Below are 22,959 nucleotides of genomic sequence, written 5' to 3'. Positions count from 1 at the left end.
TGACATAAAACTGTAGTAACAACTTAGTTTCCCCATTAAAGAAGAAGCGGATGTTACTGCAATGAACTGTATGACCAACCAATAGACAGGTATTCATACAAGTTTTCAGTCTGCAGTAAAACATGGAAAAAAATCAGAGAAACATTCGGGGCTTGTCAAAAGAGGGTTAATGATGTTGCAGGACATTTTGATTCAGAGAAAAACATGAGATTTGAAGCATTTGACCCAGTGTAGTTTATTCATCAGATGCTCAAAGTAAAACAGTGTTTGTGCCTGGCAGAGTGAGCAATAATAACATCAGACATGTTGAACATCCATGACAACAGAAAAGTGATTTGTGATAAAATGCTTCATTTGTATGAGGGAAACCCTGACCATACACATCTAAATGCAAAGCAAATACATTTATAAAACATGCCTCCTGAGTTGAAACTACTTTCTTGTTGGTAACCAGACATGTAATCAATTGATTGTTTGTATAATCACTTCCTTAACTAAGCATCATCATGCATACTAAATCAATGATTTTTTTTCAGCGCTCAAGAGGGCTCATTGTGCTAACGCTCCCTGGTTTTCATCTCCAGGGTTCAGAGTGTGATGTTGGTGAGAGCCAAAATAAAGTGACGGTTAATCTTGTGCAAAAGTACAAGAGTATTTGGGTCTGAGCTGACACCCTGTATTGATGTTCCTGCAAAACTTTTGGTATAATCTTAGCAAGGAAATGTTAATAGAAAGCGTGATTGCACTGCAGATTGCCCTGTGAGTTAGGATAACAGATGCATATATACTTCTAACAGCAGCTTACAATGCCTGAAGCCTAATATAACTGTCTTATATATAACACTTTGCTTTGGCTGTTCTCAAACTTTACTACTGTGATACATTTTACCCATTTGTAATTCTGGGAATCACCCAAAGGCCCTGGACCGTATGCTTTGCTGGCAAACCCTGATCTATAATGGCTGTGAAGGCACTTTTTCATACTTATGCCGATATAAATATAATGGGATTGTAACACAAACAGAAAGAGCCAGGGGTATGAGCCAGCCAACACGCCCCGGTGAAGGAAAAATCATTGGCCACAATGGCGCTCAAACAGCCAACAGTCACTTAGTGTTCGGATAAATGTCAGCAATCAAGTCAGTAATGTGCACTAAACAACAAAACAAAGACAAAATGATGGCATTTTCACATGGCATTTAACATTAAATCAGCTGGAAAAAGGAAAAAAATCATGTGCAGGGGGATTACAGTTGAGAGAGAGATAAATCAGATTTTTTCAGGACAAATACTTTCATTAAAACAAATAATTTGCTCTTGTCCTGAAGCTGAAAACAGATTGAACTATGCGGTAAAATTTAAAACCAAAATGTGGCTCTGTGTAGCATCTAAGTTTGAAACATATAGCCAACACGGAGGGGGCCAAACCTGCATTCTTTCAGGTGACCAGGAGAGGGTGATGGCACTGGCTGCATGTGGTAAAACAAACTCTTACTTCTCAGTAGCTTTTTAACCAAACTTAAAATTTTGACAAGTGTATGAGCTTTAGTGCCTGTTTGGAATCATCTGCCATGCAGCATGAAGCCTGTTTTGCACATTTAGTTTCATTTAGGGTGAGAAATAGATAAGATGTGGCTATGTGACTGACATGTTTCGATCATGTTGTGCTGCGAAGAGATAAAGCAGAGCCTATCTTGTCTAAATATGGTCACTTTCAGCTACAGAAGGAAGAGATGGCAAGAGCCATAGTATTGAAATCAAGCTTTTTACAAGTTGGGTGCTAAGACTTGACAATTGATAATTTATCTGTTACAAAATGAGCACTTTTGTTTATTTTCTGTTGGTAAAATGATCAATGAGCTCCTTAGTGATATACAGTAAACTGTTGAGAAACTTTAAAGGCCCTGTAAAGGAAATACAAAATTTGTGTGATAACACTAGATATGTTGAAAAAAGGTTGCTTGAAACATGGTAACACTGACATCAATGTGTGACAGAGTTTTCTATAGACTGTTAGAAACTTTTCTCCTCCTTCCTGGCTTGGTTTTAATTGGACAAGGCAGCCCATGATGTCACCAGCTGCTATGGGAAATAGCCCCGCCCCCCTAATGCTACAGCAATATAAACTCATCAAGCAGATAATCTCAATACAGTCTGTTGTTAGATGATGTCACTTCCTTCACTGAAGGTTAACAGCCAGCTGCATGCTGTGTTTTTGTTCATTGTGAGGGGAAATTTCCCAAATTTATCAGCCATGGTGGCCAACAGGTCATTAAAAGCATCATAAGGGAGAAATTTATGCCATTTTTATGCCAAATTTTATCATCTGGTACAGAGCCAGGCAGCTGTGCTCTGACCAGAGTTCACCACAAGATCAGGGGGAAGGCTAATCACCGGAGTGCTTGTCTATTTTTCACTTGAACCAGATGCAGCAGGAACAAACATCTTACCTGCTAAAGGTGTGTTATAATCCATATTTCACTTATCTTTAGATATGGATGATTAAAAGAAACAGACAGTGGGTTTGTCTCTCTCATAGTAGTTATAGTTCAATCCCTCATGTCTGTTAGCATTGCAATACTAAAGTTCCAATTCTAATCATCATTGAAGACTTTTAGACTGTCTGCCTATCATGCCCTAAATATGATTGTTTATCTGGTGGCTTTAAAAAAAGGGCTGTAACATAGCTGCATAGCAGACAGATGTTTTTTTTCATTCAGGCCTTAGCATTTTTTTTAAAAATCAGAAAGCGAAAGCGTATTTCTCGTGAGTGGGTGTGGTTTCGGCTCATTCAACTCCCACACCATCCTAGAGAAGATATTACTGCTTCTCTTTTCATGATTTTGAAACTTTATTTGATAAACTTCAAGATATTTTTCATGACTGAAATTTGGCCAGATGGTTCATAACACAGTGGACTGTCATACAACAAACCTAAAATACAAATTTTTAAAATCACTTTACAGGGACTTTAAGAAAGATTTCCCTCCTCTGATGAATCTCTCTGCGGTTTTAAGTATAAACACCCATCACACAATCAGTTGTCATTCAAATTAACAAAAAAATCTATTAATTTCACATGACAGTGTAGCACTACTTCAGCAGTTAGATGAAACACATGCACACAATGTGAGTGAACAATTACAGTAGTAGCAACATTTCATTTGGCGATTTAATTAACACATTAAACTCCCCAGTGAAGGCTGTCTTGTGCATATCTTCATGTTACCCTCTCTAGATGCAACTCCAGGCCCTCATGCAGCACATACAGTGTTTGCATCACTGACATATCTGAATCTCTCAAAACTACAGTGTTTTTATACTCCCTGGCTTTAAAGATGGTTGCTGGGCAGCGCTTGGCATCAGGAAGAAATTCAGCGATTTCTGTGGCACCGTTTGTGTAGATGGAGGGCTCTGAGAGCAGCAAAGAGAAAACAATCTCCCTGAGAGCAGTATGAAACCCAGAGTCAGGGCACACTGAAAGCAGCGTGGCACGACATATTGTGTGTCGTCTTCTGGAGCAGTTGGTGGTAATTGATTTGTAGATATAGAAAAGGTTTCAGATCCCTAGGACCAAAAAGTCGAGTTGAGGGGAGCACTGAAAAATGTTCAACATGCATGAATGTCAACTCTGCTTTCCCTTCATGCTTTAAATCCTGGATTTAGTGAAAATACAGTGATGATACCATCACTTCATCTCTGGATTAAAATGCTCTGAAACAAATCTGCCAGAGCTCCTATCTTCAGTGTTTGTTTCAAGTGGAGAATTATCCCCTAATTCAAATCCTTTCACACTGTAACATCTCTTACGTGCAGCCAGATTGTGCTCATCCTCGTCTTTCTGCTTGTTTTCTTTGAGTCTACTCACTCATTAACCCCTCACAATGGAGCGGTAAAACTAAATTAATGTACCGGTGAGTAGAAAAAGAAAATCAGTGTCTAACATATACAATTGCACTTGACTGACACATTTGAAAGCATCCAAACAGCAGCTTTAAGTGGAAGTGTGCTCACTTTCAAATGTAAGCAAAGACAGCAGGAAGGAGAGGATAGAGGGAGCAGGGGAGGACAGTGAGCTGGCTGCTGCTGCTGCCAGGTGACGACCTTTAAAGCTCTTGAAAATCTTCTGTTTCCTGGCAGCTCTTCAAGTGTGTGTGCTTTTTGCAGACTGTGCCAGTGTGGATGAGCTAACAGGGTGTGAGTGTGCAATAAAACCATCATGTCTTCTCACCACTGCAAGATTAAAACACAAACCAAACTCTGCATTAATTCCTGTGATAAAAATCCACTGCATTTTCAGTGCACAGCATCCTGATATTTACTTTTGATTGAAATCTACAATGCTTTGAAGCAAACTACCTAAGTTGATGAAGTCTGAATCTTAAATACTCTTATTTTTTCCATGCGTACCAGTTTCAAAAGCATGATCAGTCGGTTTAAATCTACTCTTTTACATCAGCATTTTAACTACCTCATGCATATTATTCCTACAAGTCCATTTCTTATGCAGACTCCACCACGCTGACAGCAACACCCCCCAAACCTCTACAACAGGCAAGCCCCCAAAAACAAAAAAAAATCTACAATAACAATAACAAAAAAAAAATCGAACAAAGGGACAGGTCTGTCCTGCCATGTTCAGCGATTTGTTTTGGCACAGTTGCCGCACAGCAGCTTAGCTTTTTTTGATGATGCAGACACTGGCAAACAGCAGAGACGACATGGGGAGGAGAGTTTGTTTCCCTCTCATCCAGCCAGCCGGTTGGCCTAGCAGGCAGAAAGCAGGGCAAAGGAGAAGTGAGGACAACAGGGACAGACAGGAGGAAGATTTTTAAATAGAAAAACAATGGAGGCTAGTTGAAATTCCACTTGGCTTTTAGAGTCTATGGGGTTGCAAATACGACCCCTTTTTGAAGGTTTGGCTTTTAAGCAAAGTCTCACTGATAAGATTTTAAATATTCTAGCAAAACTTGAGGCAGACTCAAGTTTAAACACTGAATAATTAGAAATCAACCCTTTAAATATTAGTCCTTCATTTTGGAAAGAAAGCAAGACTTGAGGAAAGTGAACAAAATAAATGTTGCATCACTATATCATGGCTTATTCCAAATTCGGTTTCCATCTTGCACTTTTTCCCAACTGGCTGCAGCAGAAATAGGAGGAGAAGACATCCAAAAGTTCCGTACAAGGAGAATTTGATTCCTCTCATTTCTCCTCCTGCTCCAGCAACACTGTGGCAAATTTAGCATCCAGTTTGTAATCATGTCAGGGTAACCTCGAAGCTCAAAAGTTTGCTCCTTTTACACGTATTTCAGTATGTGTGTAAACAAAACTGCATGTGTGAGTTACCTTTGTTTATTATCCTGAAAGTTTGCGAGAAAGTCTTCTTGAAGTATCCGACAGCTGTAAAATGATTATTTCATCCCTCTCTGCTCAAAAATCCACTCTCAACGTGATGACGTATCATCAAAGCATCACTCACCGTCGATTTACGTACTCCCCTAATTGCCGTTGCTAATGTGGTGATGACTCAGGCTGTTTATCCCTGAGGAGATGTGGGTGTTTTTTTTCCAGCTGTGTGTGTTTGTGTGTTAAGTGCAGGGCAGGTTTCAGATCCAGCGCCCTGAGCCCTGAGTGCGCTGCTTCTTCCGTCTCTTACACACATAGTAGACCGGAAAAACAACCAAACCTGCACAGAGAGAGGAAGATTGTAAAGGAAAAGTGATGCAACTTCATTAACGTCGCATAATAATCATAAATTATGGAAGTTTTACATGCCCTATGACTGTTTATTCCATCTTAAAGCACACTACAAACTGATTTGCCTATGTGGAATTAATTGTGCTGAAAAAGAGACAACCATGGAGAGACAGCAGCACAATGCTGATTCTATTAGCGATGAAAATAAATATGAATCTCCCATCATGGCATGTTAGCCCGCAGCAGATCATCTGTCAGTCGCACAGACACGGGAAAAAGATTAACACTAATTACAGTTCAGCTCAGGCCTCAATGCTTCATAATACTGTTTCACTCAGTACAAACAGAGTGCAGCTGGATGATATTACCAGTAAATGTCGTTTCAGTATCAACACAGACAGCCATTATCTGGGTCTAAGCTTTGGCATTTGGAAAACAACAACACTCTTTTTGTGCACATTTCAGTCATGCATGCTAATGTGAAGCGTGTTTTTAGCATGATTGTGTTGCTTTTTTTCACACACGGTGGACCCGCTTTGTTGTGCAGAAGAAAAAATCTGTAATGGAGCCAAACTGATTCGCTGGGATCTGTTTACTGCTCTCTGTGCAGCTTCTCCCTAATGTGCATGTGTGCCCATGCAAATAATTATGTTACCTATGACCAGTGCGAGCGCTCCGAGCACCACGACCAGCAGGATGACCACTGGAGCTATCAGCACCTTAGTGGCTGTGAAAGGAAACAGAGAAAAAGGGAGTCATAATGAGAAAATGTCATATGGAATAGAATTAGCATGATCCAAATTTAAAGTGCTGCAACTTTTAGTTGAATCGGAGTGCACCCTTGCAGAAACGTTTTTAGCATTTAGCTACCAGTGCTGTAATTTGGCTGTGATGGATACAAAATGTGGAGCACATTTGAGGAAAATGATCCAGAAAAACATCCTTCATTACATGCAAAAATCTGTGCAACAGTCTGCAGTATGAAGACAGCCATGTGAGCTGTAATGGGTAAATGGCTCTTGTTCAGGCACCAATTATCTCAGTTCAACAAGCAGTCAGTTGATAAAACTCACTGTAGCTGTCACTGAGAGCAGAGTCAAACATGTCCACTGGAAGAGTTCATCTTCCTGGATGCTCACTGGTGTGCACGTTTCGTAAGTGTGAAAAGATAATTATTAGAAACATAATTTGATCCGTGATGGTTCCACCCTTCAGTATAAAGCTCTACTCTATGCACATACAGGGATGACAACATGGAGTTTATACTGATAGAGAGGTGAGACATGGCTGTTTGCTTCAGTGGTACAATAAAGAATGCAGCAACATGCAGTCTGGTGTGACATTTCTATTCAGAACTTAATGAGAAATACTATTCTGTGGCATTGTTATGCTGATTTATTGGGTCATATGTATTCTAAAAGACAGTTACTCAAGCAGAATTATTGGCAATAAATCAGGCTGAAGGAATGTTGGTACACCAGAGGAGTTAACATTTCATTAATGACAATAATTCTTTACAATTTATTCATGATATCCAAAGATTGATTATTGATCTTAGAAAGTCTTCTTTTCCACTCACAACTGTTATCAGAACAGCTGATGTTGATATGGTGCAGAGCTACAAATATCTGGGTGTTCTTCTTGATAATAAACTGTGTTTTGAATCCCATGCTGATGTTACCTCCAAAAGGGTTCAGCAAAGATTGCTCTTTTAAAGGAAAATGAGAACTTACCATGTTTCCTCTGAGATGATGAATCTCTTTTACAGAAGTTTTATTAATTCTGTTTTAACCTAACCTGACATGCCAGATAGACTGTTTTATAAATCCATCCACGGATCTATTTCACATTTGTCTGGGAAAGCTCCCATCAAGGACGTTTGGAAAGGGCAGGAGTTTTCAAAAAATTCTCAGAATGTGATCGGACAAACATTCTGTCAGTCACATTCATGACGGGCCACTAGGGGTGACAAGACAGAATTAGGTTGTACGCACAAGCAGCTCCAAAAGTGACGTCAGCTTGAGAGGTAAACTCTACCATAGTGCATAAAAGTGAAGCATGATGTGGATTAAACTTATGCTGAGGACGGTCGGGAGAAGAGTGGAAACGTATTCTCCGCTAAGCTTATGGTGTAGCTCTTTACTATTGTTTTATTAAAAAAAAATGAGGCATAATTCTGAGAAAACCTGCTGCTTTTCTACATCAGCAGTAGCAGGTATTGTATACACTTACAGTAGAACCTCCCTCGAAACAATTGCAAACCCATGGCGAAGCAGGCTGGAGAAATATAAAAAACATCTCTTCCGCCTTGTAAAGCTTTTGGTGCAGCTCTATGCTCATGTTTTCATAGAGACATGTTGTGGTTTTCAGTACAACTAAGCCCAGCCTGTAGCACCCACCATGTTCTACTCAGATGACACTGATTGGCCCAAAACCAAGTTCAGTGTGGAGCTTTTGAAGATGAATGGATGGATTTGCGTAATGACAGACTGGCAAATCCATCTGCTCTGCAAGGTTAGTTTAAACCTTTAGTGTTGTTGCATGGTTTTAAAACCTAAACTCGGCCAATAAGAATCGTCTTAGTAGTATTATAAAACCTGCTTGAGAAATCTCAGGGTGACAGTAGGCTTGCTTAATGGCCATTTATAACAGGCAAGTCCTGAGGAGAGCTGATACTATTCAGGATTGTCATAGTCATCCACTTCAAATCAAGATTGACTTTTTGCCCTCAAGTTGTTGTTTCAGGGCTCCTGTGAGGAACTCTAAAAGACCCTAAGTCTCATTTATCCCCAGTAATATTTATTTACTTAACCACAATTAACTCTTAGTTTGCTCTTGTTCTTCTTGCACTATTATTGCTCGTTTGCACATCCTCACATTGCGCCTTGAATTACTTGGTAGTAATCTTTTATTTCTGCATCAATTCTGGACTGATTTTTTATTACTGATTTTGTATATGTTGGTTTTTAAGTTGTGTTTTTGTAAGTCTGACTTTAAGGCTTTTTAATTGGGTCTTATCTCACTACTGATTGTCTTTGTGCACCTTGTCTTTTTAATTGTCTTACTAATTTCCCTTCGTTCAACAATAAAAAAAAATCTGAATCATCTGGTGTAATATTGTACCCTATCTGATTGTATCATTTCACATGGTTTTAGAATTTTATGGTATCCTGTTTTATCGCTTTGTTTAGTAATTGAATCACATGCTACAGGATTGTATTGCATAGTATGTAGTGGCACTGTACTATACCATATTGTATTGCGTTGTATTGTCTGGTATTATACTGAAATATATCATATCCTGTCACATGGTATGATCAGGTATGGTATGGTCTTGTATGGTACAGTGTTATATCATATTGAATTGTCAAATTAAATGTTAATCTGATTGCAGTGCAATGAAGGAAGTCAGGGTAATTCAGCAGGAATTAACCTTTGGCTTGAAATTTTATACCGTAGTTCATACCAAACCTTCCGTTAGTTTTTGTGGAATCTCACACCAAAATACTTGACCAGCTGGCCAACACTGTAATCCCACAAAAAACATAGAAGTCTTCATACATAAATATGTTTATCTCTACTCAAAGAAGATGCAGTTATAGTTTGCTTTCCCAACAGACACACAACTTACCGCATACAGATCCTCTTATTAGGCGTCTCAGATGAGGTTTATCAGGTAGATAGCGGAACTTGCATCCAAACACACTGAGGTTGGATGTATGGTCACCAAAAAATCTGAAGGCAGGACAATTGAGAGAAAATCAAACCATCGCACAGAAATCCACTCCAAGAATGGAGTCACAAAAAGAAAGGTCCTTTTACCTTAGGTGTCTGTAGCGCTCTCCACAGCGGTAACAAAAGTTAGTGTTGCACTGTGCGCATGTCATATGGTCACATCCCTCTGTACGCTGGATATGGATCTACAGACAGACAGATGCAGAAATAAGATGCAAAACACATAAAGACTGCAAGCATTAGCCTTTGATGCTCTGGGTTAAGAACTAATTTGAATACAATATTATGTTGTCAACCTCTTTTCTGCCCAACTTATTTTAAAACTCAAATTTTTTCCAGCTTAACCAATGCTGAAGTGCAGTACCGGCTGATGAGGTTTAGTGCACTATTTATGCAACACAACTCTTAATGAATCTCAGCTTTTTGGCGGTTGTAGCTGTGAAAAGTCAAACTACAAACTGGGCATTCTGTCCAGCTGCTCTCAGACTCTTTTCCAGCTAAACACAGCATGAAACCAATTTGTTGGCTTCACAGTTGAACAGGATCCTGTCTCTGCTGCCAGAGCACAAACTCAGAGACACAGAGCATCAGGGCGATTAACACAGATGGAAAGTGTTTGTGGCTGTCAGCGAACAGTTCCCATGTACAAGTGATTAGTTGTATCTTTGCATGCTTTAATCGTCTTCTGATAGTCAAATTAGACATTGTGTAAACTAGTTTGCTTATGACCAGACTAAGGGTTAATGCTGCTGGAGTGAGTCAAACAGATTTAGTTACATGCAGCAGAAGCAATATGCTTCCTGCCTGTGCATTTTTCCTCTGCTGTTCTACATGTACCTTAATGCTAGGCGTCCATCTATTCCTCTACAGCTCTACATCTATCATGTATCCCCACTCTCAGCCTTCTTAACCTCCATCGATTCACTCATCTGCAGTACTTTTACCCTCCATCAGTCAACAAACTTTCCATTAACGTGCACCCACTGTATCACATCAGTGTGTAGTCTTTTCAGCTCCCGCTTCTTACCTTGCACTGTGGACATTTCTGAGCATTTCTTTGTCCATGCTCTATCACACTCGCCCAGTTTCGTAGCAGCTTGTCTCCTTTCCTGTACTCGCGGCATTTTAACCCATTATGCCAGGGTGCATGGCACTTAAAGCACCACACAAACTGGCAATTGCTACACTGGATCTACAAAGGAGACAGGAGAAATAAGCATAAAATGATTTGTATCAGCTTTACATGGAATTTGGTTATTTACATTTCGTTCGTGAGGCCTGCATTACTAATCCAGTCACCTTGTACTTGTGCTCTGAGCGGTTGTGGCTGTGTTCCTTCAGAGAGGTGAACTGGCTGCACTGGGGGCAGGGTTTGGTGCTGGAGTCCAGCTGACTCAGCTCCAAAAAGTATCGATACTTTGCTAGATCTTCAGGGGTTAAATGAGAAACCACCACTCCCTCCTCCAGGTAGCCGCTGCACTCTGGGATTGGACAGCTGATGTATGATTTGGCTATTCGCACCTGGGAAACAAAAAAGAAGAAAGGTAAGACTGCGAGGAAAATCACAAATCAAAGTTGATTCAACTGCAATATCAATGAGATAAATATTAAATGCTAAATCTACAAATTAATTAAACTTTTAAGGTATTAGTGTACTTCTTTGTGTACAAAGCCACATAGAAAGTAGTGATACCAAGTACAGCATCATCTGCTACTTGGTCCAAGTCTGTATCTGCTTATGATGGATATTAGGGCTGCTTGATTATGTCAAAAACCATAATCACAATTATTTTAAATGATTTTATGATTGCAATAATTAAACATATTTTGTGAAGAAATTTTGAATTATTAAATAAACTGGCTGTGTTGTCTTGTCTCAAATCCTGCATATTATTTTGCATTTTTCCAGGCCCAGCTCTTAAAAACCTTTCTGTTACTCAACAGCTGCTTGTCTGTAATTGTTTTGCGCTCTCTCACTTTTCAGACGCAGTGGAGTAGAATTTGTGGCTGTCTTTGCTCCTCCCTGAAATTAAAGTCAGAGCTGGTCAAGATAATTACAAAAAAACCTCATTAATGTCAAAGTAAAAACAGATTTCCACAACCACAACGTAATGTAAATTACATCAAATATATGCAATATTATATGTAATATAAAATAAGTGACTGCATAAATATTCAGCCCCTTTAAAGTGACTGACCTAATTCAACAGAAGCCCATCCACTTGGTGCTTGAAGTCACACAACTACTGAAATGGGGATCAGCTGAGTGCAGTGAATGTGTCTCAAGTTATTGTAGTATTAAGACATCTGTGACCGGTTATTCAGTATTCCTGGCTACCATTACACCATAAAGACAAATTAAAACTGCAAGCAACTCGGAAAAGAGATTACCGAAAAATACAAGTCAGGGGATGGATACAAAAAATTTCCAAGGCACTGAACATCCCCTGGAGTCCAGTTAAATCCATCATCAATAAATGGAAGGAATATGGCACATGTGTACAGATTAGGCCTTCCTCAAAAACTGAGTGACAGCGCAAGAAGTGCACTGGTGAGAGAGGCTACCAAGACACCTTTAACTACAAGCTTAAGCAGCTGAGATGGGAGAGACTCTGCATACAACAACTGTTGCTCGAGTTCTTTATCAGCCAAAGCTATAAGGAAGAGTGGCAAAGAAAAGGCCAGTGCTTCAAGAAAACTCATATCAAAACTTGACTACATTTCACAAAAATGCACATGGGAGACTCCATAGTCAAGTAAAGGAAAGTTCTTAGGTCTGATGAGACCAAGATGGTGCTTTGTGGTCTTCAGTCAGGACGCTATGTTTGCCAGACACCAGACACTGCACATCACCACAAACACGCCATCTTCACTGTGAAGCACGGTGGTGGAAGCATCATGTTGTGGGGATGCTTTTCAGCAGCAAACCCTGGGAGTTTGTAAAAGTAGAGGATAAAATGAATGTGGTAAAATATAGGAAATTCCTGGAGGACAATATTTTTTGGTCTACAAGAGAACTACGGCTTGGTAGAGGTGGGAATCTTTAGGCACGATTATGATTCATAGGGCTATGATTCGCTTCTTAATGAATTTTTGATGCATTTTGTCGCACTTGTTTTTTTGGTTTACATTTCTGTTTTTCTTACTGTGTCAAACATAATAAAAACATTTGTGTAAAGAAAAAAAGAGATGAATTAAATTTCCACTATCCTCTCATGGAAGATGTGTGTAAATTGGAAAGTTACAATTGAACAGATCCAAAGGATCCACATCACCATTCATCTTAGAATTGTTTTTTTTTCTCCCACCTTTACGGCTTGGGAGAAGATTTATGTTCCAGCAAGACAAAAGCTATACAGAAATGGTTCAAGACAACATGGTGAATGTTCTGGAGTGGCCAAGTCAAAGCCCAGACCTTGATCCAGTAGAGAATATGTGGCTGGACTTAAAAAGGGCTGTTCACACCCAATCCCCGTACAACCTGACAGAGCTTGAGCAGTTCTGCAAAGAAGAATGGAGTAAAATCCCTGTGTCCAGATGTGCAAGCCTGATGAGACCTATCCCTACAGACTCAGTGCTGTGATTGCAGACAAAAGTTCATCTACTAAATACTGAATTTAAGGGGGTGAATATTTATGCACTTATTGTTCATAACATATTTTTATTTAATTGCTGTTTGTAGAAATCTGCTTTCACTTTGACACTTAAGAGGGTTTTTTTTGCCACGCCACCACTACAGAATATCCCCAAGCTACATATGTTCCAGAAAAAAACATTGTGATTGTATATAGCAGCTAGTCATCTGATTTATCAGTCAGGCTCTTACAAGTACCAATTCTACATGCTGAATATATTCACACCACTAATGGAGCTTGGTTAATTATTTACTAAAAGAGCAGAGGGAGGAAACATGAATAGTGAAAGTGGAAGTTAATATGTATCAAAGCACACTCTCAGGCACAGTAGTTAGTCCAGACCAAGTTCTCTGTAGACAGTTACAATGACCTTACCCAGAGACAGTGCCTGATATTTGAAGATTCGCCCAAAGGACAAAACGTATGCTCTCATTTCTGTTTTATAATCTTTCCTTACTTTGTTGCATAACAACACAAATACTCTGTTACTGTGTTCACACCTGGGGCCAATTAAAGCCAAAGTATTGTAAGTGTGTGTTTAGATGTCATCTTATCTGACTAAGGAGTATCACAGAGAGGCTTACGGCATTGTCAAGTTTGTTCTCTGGTGTCTTTTTTCACTTTCTTGCACTCTTTTTTCTTTGTTTTCTCGTAGGGCATGTCTTCTGGCTCCTCCCTTCTTTTCCCTACTTGTTTCATACATTTATTCTAGCTCATCATCTTTCTCCCCACACTTTTGGTCTATCAAAGCCAGTGAGACCAGTTGTCCTGACACATGATAATAATGCATTATGTCTGTGTTGGTGTGTCTGTGGGATGACAGCAGACAGAAAGAACAAAAGCTACAGCCTCTAGTGACGTTACACCCAATATCCCCTACAGCACGTGCAACACACTCTCTCTGTGTCTCCCTTTCTCTCTCGCTCACAATCAGCTCAGAGCCACACAGAATAAAAACTAGCCAAATGCATGATAATGATAATGTATCCTCTTCTTTAGAGAGTTCATGTATTAGTATTGTTGCCACAGCAGTGATGCTGTGATGACCACAGCCAGACAGGTCTGACAGGTTAGGACTGCTGCTGCTCTATTTGTCTACCACACACACGTCACTGTTTGTACTGCATTGAAAATGTGGCCTTCACTTGTTCTGTACTTTTACTGTCATAAAATATCAAACATGAGCTGACGTGAAGTGGAACTTAACTACAACAGTAAAACAATTAGTCCGGCAAAGATTAAACAGCTATGTCAGTACTGAGGTGACTGTAATCTTACTTAAAACAACAAATACTGCTCTTAAGTCACAGCTGGTGTATTAGGGTGTTGCCTGTTTGCAACCAAGACAGTAAATGGTAAATGGACTTGAGTTTGTATATCACTATTCTAGTAATCTGACTACTCAAAGTGCTTTTTGCACCCCAAGTCACACTAATCCATTCACGCCCATTTGCACACTGATGGCAAAGGCTGCTATGTAGAGTGGCGATCAGTAAGAATTGATCTCATTCATACATTCACCATCACATGCCACTGACAAAGCACTGGGAGCAATTTGGGGTTTACAGTCTTGCCCAGGGACTCATCAGCACATGGCTGCTGGAGCTTGGAGTCAAACCCCTGACCTTATCATCGAGAAACAATCGACTCTACCACTGAGTCACAGTTACCCCGCTGTACATTTCTGGCTAAGCTCAAAATTAATATGCTCAGTTACTTGTAAAAGGTAACCAAAAATTACAGCCAGAAGGACTACACACTTATAATTAATAACCAAAACGTTTTTTTAACTTTAGTATGCTGTGGCCAAATTTGAGGCATAAAAAATCTTCTGGGGCCGCCAAAATCATATTTCAATTTCATAAACAGAATTTTAATGTGAATACTTGACTTTCAGAGATGGTAACATTACTGGGGTTGCTGTTTGTGGGTCACAAAGTACAATTAATGAGCCACTGCCATATATTCTTTAAATCGGACACCTTCAAAGTCATCTAATATTCATTTATGTCAACGTAATTTACAGCTCAGCAAATGCATTCCTAGAAGCATTTATGTCTCTGAGGACACTTTTAAGTTCTTAAAGTCCCTGTAAAGTGAAATTCAAACTTGTTTTCACACACTAGATATGTTGGAATAAGGTTGCTATAAACACATGAAAACACTGAGATCTATGTATGACTGAATTTTTGATAAAGGTCTTTATAAAATAACTGAGCAGTTAATCTCAGTACAGTCTGTCTTTAGCTGATGTCACTGCCTTCATTGAAAGTAAACAGTCAGCTACATGCTGTTTTTGTTCATTGTGAGGTAAATGTCCCACATCTATCAGCCACAGTAGCCTACAGGAGAGAAAAACAGTCAATTTAATCCCCAGCTTCTGCCTCCCCAAATAGCTCTGCACTGATCAGAAGCATTTAATAAAATTGGAGAGGACTGTATTTCTCATGAGTGGGTGTGGCTTCAGCTCATTCAACTGACACGCCCACACCTAGAAGATATTTTACTGCCTCATTCTTCATGGTTTTAAAGCTTAGTTTGATAAACTTTAAAATGTTTCTCATGACTTTAATTTGGCCTGATGGTTCATAATAGTGTCCTGTCATACAACAAACTAAACATAAAGTTTTTTTTAAATCACTTTACAGGGACTTTAAAATTGGCAGGCAAGCTGCATGGTAGAGTGTTTATTGGACTGTCACCAGTAAATTCAATACTAGTTAAACCATGACACCAGTTCAATACATCAAACAAAATAAATGACAAAAGAGCAAGCTGAGTTTAAATAGCTGTGTTTTGTTAAATCAGAGACTTAAAATAAAAACACACCATCAAGTATTTTATCCTCATTTTAAACATGACTTGATCTTTTATCAATACATTTAATATGATTTTACATTATTTTGAATGATTTTTTTGAAACCTAAGTGAAATACCTCTAGGGCCCACACTTTGGCTAGCACTGCTCGAGCATAGACACCACATGCCAAAACTGAAGGAGCTTGAAAACTAGTTAGCTAGCCAGAAGAAAGGTTGAAATCTTGGTTCACAATTTAGACCAATGTTATGGTTGAAGGGTGGAAGAATTAGTTATCTAAAGGAAATAAATTTTAAAAGAAAATAGCTAAGGTGTGATAGTTAAACAGTTAAAATCATGCTTGCTAGCTCACTAGCTAGCTTAAAGTATGGATAACAGTTCAAACAGTTAGCTTCAACAAGTAGGTTGTTATTTGAATTTTCAAAGAACTACTTGTTTGGTTTCTTTTAGCCTGGAAATTAGCTTGAGTTATAGAGAAGTGTAACATTTGTTAGCTAAGATAAGAATGGTTGGACTAAGAAGTTAAGAAGTTAGCTTAAATAAAGCCAAACTGACACATATTTAACAGATTTAAAGTACGGTAAAATGACCAGGTGAAACACTTAGCTACAAACAATATACATGTCTAAAAAAAAGCTGTGAAACTTATACCAGCTATCTCAAAATATAAGTTGAGAGTTAAAAATTCCTAGCTTTTAACAACAACAACTAAATGGCAGCTGAAAAAGCTAGCTTAAAATACTGGCAGGTACTGAAAAAGTTTTCATTTCACAAAGTTTAGGTTGTTCTGAAAAACTGACACCAAACATGAGCTTGTTAAACATTCTCTGACTGGTTAACATTTTCAAAAGTATTGCCAGAAAATTAAAGTGATGAACACATTCAGAAGAATTGTTCAATATTTTCTATTGCAATGTATAAGAAATTTGAAGGAATTTTTGTGGGGTGGGGATGGGGAATGAGTCCCATGTCCCACCTGAGATCTCCTCAACCAGACCAGTTGTGTGGGTCTTTTGGAGGGAAAAGTTTGGAAACCCCTGGTGTGGTGGCAGACAAAATAAAAGACCTTGTGAAAATGTTTTGAATGTGTTGTAAATACTCTTAGATGTGCATTGCTTTGGAAAAAAAGTGTCAACTAAATGACACTCGAACATAGTAAAACATTAGTTGAAGTGTGAAACAAAACACATTTTTAAAAGTATAATCATATCAAAAAACTAAAGGGGTTAAGGAAACTCAGGAGTTAGACCTAATGCACATCTACTGTTAAAGGGATACTTCAACATTTTGGCAAATTTGCCCATTGCCATAATTCCTATAGTCTTAGTAATAGGTTTGTTTCCTTTAGTTGTTGGTGCAAGCTGTTTCTAGAGCTGGGGGGACCGTTAAACCAGCTGCACCACGAACGCTATTTTAGCAGACGCAATTTTTGCTTTCCCTCATCAAACTCATCAAATACACAATCCAACAACTCCAAAACGCTCTCGTGGACAAGTTGTGACCTGCACATTCACCACGCTATGAAATAATCATGGAACATTACGAGACGGAGATGTTTTAAAGTTAAATGCAAAGCCAGAACTACACTCCAGACATGGCTGCTGCACTGTGTCACTCCGCCCAGTGGTTTACTCAAGAAATAGTTCCGAGTATTTGCTTCATGTGTCATAATGTTACATAATTATACGTCATTATGTCATAGCGTGGTGAATGTGCAGTAATGGCTCAAAAATCTACCAGTAGATCAGGATGGTTTGTAACTTCTGGTTTAGGTTATTGATAGTTTAATTGTTTCCATGTTAGCTTAAATGCAATAAGGTTATGAAATGTTTTATCACCTCAAAGTAAAGAAAACTGATTAAAATTTCTGCTGTATAAGGTGATGTATTAAAATTGTGGGTATAACTTTTTGTGACTTCTAAACTGTATGACAAATATATTCAACATCCACAGGTTTTTTTTTAGGATTGTTTGGGACTTTTTCCTTTATTTGATAAACAACTGAGAGACAGGAAACATGGGGAAAGAGTATGGGGGAGGACATGCACCAAACGCAAGACCGAAGATCATTCCCACGACCAGAGTGTTGAGGACTGCAGCCTCTGCTTATGGTCATTTACATGTAACATCCAGATTGTAACCCATTCACAGATATGCTGTTGATAAAAATGACTGAGGCTATATTGACAAGCTCACCAACAAGCTACTATTCAGGTTAACTCTCATATATAATTTGTGGCGTAGACCAAATGATGTCTGGATTAAAGGAGCACTGAGCATGAAAACTGAACATTAAATTTCATGTGCTATCTGGCCTGCTTACAGGATTTATTTGGGGTTAACATCGAACATATGTGCTAAAATAAGTGTTCCAGCTCATGAATGGGAAAAGCATTCCACCTACACAGGAGGGTTTACACGACCCGTATCTTTCTTCTCAGTGTGCTCATCAGACGCCTCTGCTCTGTGTCTGTATGATTATTCATGTCCCGTTATCAAAGCCAGATAATTTCAGATAAAAGCAGTCTGGATGACTGATAAAACTGTTTTATCTACATAGAATTACGCAGCAGTAGCAAGGGCCCAAAAATGTAACTTCCTTCCCAAATCTCTCACAACATGACTAATAGGGGAAGCATGCAGCTTTATCAAACAAGGATTATGATCAGAAGGCTGCTGACTGGTACCAGTTCATTTACAAGGGGCTCAATAATCCTGAAACACTTTGGCTGTGTTTGGGAGAAGTGACTGGCAATTTGCCTTTTATTTTTTAGCCTTTTTCCTTAGCATCTACACAAAAACAGTGGAAGTACATGTTTATCCAATAGTCTGTTCTACTTCCTGCATGTCAAAGCACTTTGTAAAACCTTTTTAAAAGTGCTGTATAAATAAAATTATTAAAAGTTATTATTGTAAGTGTGAATCAGTCAAACCCATAAAAGAAAGCTCTGATGGAGCACGTTATAGAGTAAACTACTGTCAAAGTAGCTGTTTATACGTCTGCACACAAGCAACATTATGTCCCTATTGTGACTCTTTGTGTCCAACTTAAAAAAAAAAAAACAAAAAAAAACTAATGTGCCTGCCTCTCTTTGAACTCCTAAAACACTCAGGCATATTTTCTGGCATGAAGCCTAAAGAGCACACAAGTCCCATTTTAATGTTCAGCACTGACTTCCTGTAACACTGCGAGCTGATTTTAAAGGTATTCTCTCGATGTACTGAGCATTTAATGGGCTAGGAGCAAGCTACAATGCTAATTGTCTGATCTGCTATCTGAAATAGCTGTGTCCCAAACCTACATGACACAACCTCCAGTTATCAGGGAAGCTCTTGATTTAGAATGAAGACTAGAAATATGTATGTTCACTTTAGTGTTCAGCTGTGATAGGCCTTTAAAACCTCTTTACACCCTTTTGAATTGATTTACTCCTCCACTCTTACTCTGATGACCAATCAACAGTCACTACTGTAACTTTGTCTTCTCATGCATTAATAGACATTTTTTACCCAGTCCACTTCATACTCCCCTGTTTATATATTTTTCATTGATATTTTGATATTTTATTGCACTTCAACCACTTTTTTTACTCAGTGTTGGTCCATTTCACAGCATCCTGTTTATATATTTATTTCTGGTGAAAATATTACCCTCTTTGCTTTAAAACCATTCCTGGCTTTCTATTTTTTTGGGCACAGCTTGGTTCATATATTTAAATGTTGTCACTGTCAATATCTAAGCCATTTTTTTAATCCTCTGCTTACAGTGTTAATATTTGTATAAAGACACACATATACTGTCTATATTATTTTTGCAACTGTGATTTTTCTGGTTGGACTTTTCTATTTTTAATGCTGCCCCCCCCCCCCCCCCCCCATTATAAAGTTATTTGAATTTAAAATCTGTATGATCACCCATTTTTCTTAACTGAGTTTTGTGTAGTTTAAATTCTGTATTGTTCTCAAAAGGACTATTATTTAATATATTATTATTATTCAAATTATTTTAAGTGGGGTTTTCATATTAATTTGCTTTGCCAGATTTCATTTGAACCATTTACTGCATCCATGTTACAATTAGGGGTGGGCTATTAATCGCAAATGAGATTAAAATATAGGCTATATAGCATGCTGCAATTTAAAAATCGCAGACAATGCAATATTGCTTTAACTTAACTGTCAAAATAGCAGTTTAAAATGCTTTTTTATGTATGTTTTCTTAATTAAAATGGGGGACACAAAACAAAAATCCCCATTCAATAAAGTAATTGATATCAAATTGGCACTGTGAGCAAAAATAATTGCAATGTGATATATGTTATTAATCATTCTGTCCTAGTTAATTCTGTCTAATATTAATGAAGCTTAGCGGTAGTTCACTTAAGTCATACCCCTAGCTGGGATTGGCTGATAGCCAGCCAAAACCAATTATTGCCTCCCAGCTCCCACAGCTAATCACAGCTATTTCTCGCAACAAAGCAGCCCATTTAAAGATGGTGTACTGCTCACTAATCGCTACTTGCATCAATGCTGATGCATCACACTTCTGCCGACAAAGCTTCACCTCCTCCACCACAGCCTCCTCCTTTATAGCATAAAGCTTGGTGCTCCATTCTGTTCAGATTCTGCAACTATGGATTAATTCCTTTGAATAATTTCATAGTTTTCAATGCACATTGTCATAAATGCGTCTATCTATATGGGGTTTTCTAGAAATGCATTCCATGAGAAGTAACAACATGCTGCTTGACTAAGTGTAGGTTATAATATAAGAATGATGTATTGCTTGAATTTATTGAAAAGTACACAAGATGAGGTTCCTAGTAATAATCGCATATCAAATCGCAATTAGATTATTTTTGCAAGTCATTCAGCCCTAGTTACAATATTAAGCACTTTTGAGCATTTTAATGCAGAAAGGCTAATTGCAAATAAAGCTGATCGTTTTGATGAACAAATAGCTTTTACTGGGAAGTGAAGGATAAATTTAACTCCAAAGAAAATCATGCACCTTTGCTCAAGTGGATTAATAAAGTACAACAGCACAAGCGTAAGGGATTAATCTTGAAATAAGTGAGCCTGAGCAAAGGAAACTCTGATAAATAAACCAAACAGAGTAAGTTATTGTGACAAAACACCCCTAGCAGTGTGATTTCAGTGCAGATGGTGGTGTGACATTTCCATGAAAAAAAAATCATAAAACTAAGTTTTCACAAGGTAATTTAAAAAAAAAAAATCACCCTTTTACATGTCTTAATCAAATTACCCTGTGTCGAATTATTGTCTGCCACAGCCTGCTGGAATATTTTTATAGTTTCCCTGAATTTCTGGTCATGTTTCTGCCTTTGGGAAAGATAAGTTGTCAAATTTCACACATAAGAAGGTGTGAAGGGGAAGAAAGTGTGTGGGCGACTGATTTGGGCTGCTAAAGGACTGCCAGCTGCTGACTGAACCAGCAGTGTGGCCTGATTTTGGACCAGGTTAAACCTCAGTCCTGTGACACCCTGCTGCACCCACCCTCCTCCCCACCTCTACTCTCCCTCACACCAACCTGGGAGCTGACGTAGAGCTTCAGACACTCATCACATACGGCCTTCCTGCAGCAGGGCATGGGTGCGATGGATTTACCTTCCAGGCACACCCGGCAGCTCTGCAATGTGGCCTCTGTACCGGCCACCACCGTAGACAGACGGTGGTGGGCAATATCCCCGAATGGATCCACCAGGTCGTCCACTGTGTATAGCACCGGTTCGGTATTTGAGCCCATGCCCTGTCCTGTATCTGAGTCTGTTTCTGGTGCATCAGATGTGACTGTTTCATCGTCCGTGATTTCAACGTCTCTCCGGTGTTTGTCATCAGCGATACAATAAACAGTGCAGTAGATGTGTTCTTTGTCATTATACGAATCATTTACATTGACCGTGCTTCTTTCGCTGTGCCTGTACTGATCTGTACCAGAAACAAATTCAACTCCTTGCACGTCCACAGTCGTCAAGTCACTCAGGGTTGGCTCGTTTTCTGTCCCAGCGCCGCCCGTTTCAAACGCCGACTTTTTACAGCCGTTACATTCGCTTTCATAACCGTTTTTAACGTCTGTATTAACGCCTCCTTCTGGATCGTCATTCTCGGCGCCGCGCTGCATCCGACTGTTTGTGTTTAGACGAAAAGAGGGAGATTTAGAAACCCCGAAATTCCTCCTCAAAATCTCGACAGCGCTCGCCCTCCTCCTCTCTCCTCCTCCGCCGTTGCAGTTGTTGTTGTTGTTGCCCTTCGCATCCTTCTCATCCTCACCGCTCCTCTCCTCCGCGCGCCCCTCACCTCCGTCCAGAGACACCCGGGAGTTTGACCTGCTGACACCACGGCTCAAATCTCTGACCGGCCGTTCAACTTTGCCGTCAGTGAAGGAAGTTTCCGTCGGCAGGTTGCGGGACAATTTCACCCTCCCCTCCTCGAAGCTGCCGATGAAACTCGGCATTTTACAAACGTCAGCTATCGGTCCGTCATCATCCATCCCCGATATGGCTCTCCCCATTTAGTGAGCGGGTCCTCGCCCGCACGGACCCCTGAGCCTTGCCTGTTCGTCTCTTATCCAACTCCTACTACCAAAACAAAACAAAGCAGGCAGGAGGCTCGGTGCTTCCGGGTGTTGTCGTCAGCGTGAAGGAGGGCAGTGATAGGCCGAGGGGAAGCCTAGTGGTGGAGGGCTGCCCTGGCAGATGGAGACGAGAATCATATGCAGAAAACATATGGCAGTAGATGGAAAATGATGGCAAAGACGAGTTAAACAGCACGTGACCAGGGCTTGATTTCCAAATGGATAAAGATGGAATTTTTAACGGGATCCCTTGAAAAACTGACAGATATTATTAAATGTCCCATCACCTCTTTGTCTTGGGGGGACGTCTGTCGAAAACAGCTATGTGCTAATTTTGCTGTGTATTTCTACACTAATTCATTATCTAAAACAATAACAAAGAATGGGTCAAACAACTGCTACACACGTTAACGACACAGAAAACCTGCCAGCGGTTACAATGGGATCTAGCATTAATATAAGCCTGCTTGTCGATT

At 39.4% G+C, this 22,959-nt stretch overlaps 1 protein-coding gene across 1 annotated transcript; it reads right to left on the bottom strand.

Annotated features, from left to right (window-relative positions):
• Nucleotides 1-5,571: 5,571 nt before the first annotated feature.
• Nucleotides 5,572-22,499, bottom strand: rnf217 (ring finger protein 217). Its single transcript, XM_041805508.1, has 7 exons — nucleotides 21,440-22,499; nucleotides 10,735-10,956; nucleotides 10,463-10,627; nucleotides 9,523-9,620; nucleotides 9,332-9,435; nucleotides 6,356-6,427; nucleotides 5,572-5,689 (listed from the first exon to the last, which is right to left on the bottom strand). The coding sequence occupies exons 1-7, from the start codon at nucleotides 22,418-22,420 to the stop codon at nucleotides 5,610-5,612; spliced, it is 1,722 nt and encodes a 573-aa protein (XP_041661442.1). The 5' UTR covers nucleotides 22,421-22,499; the 3' UTR covers nucleotides 5,572-5,609.
• Nucleotides 22,500-22,959: the final 460 nt, after the last annotated feature.

This window comes from Cheilinus undulatus, linkage group 14 (assembly GCF_018320785.1).
Source record: "Cheilinus undulatus linkage group 14, ASM1832078v1, whole genome shotgun sequence".
Classification (NCBI taxonomy): Eukaryota; Metazoa; Chordata; class Actinopteri; order Labriformes; family Labridae; genus Cheilinus; species Cheilinus undulatus.
This window is presented reverse-complemented; position numbering and strand designations above follow the sequence as displayed.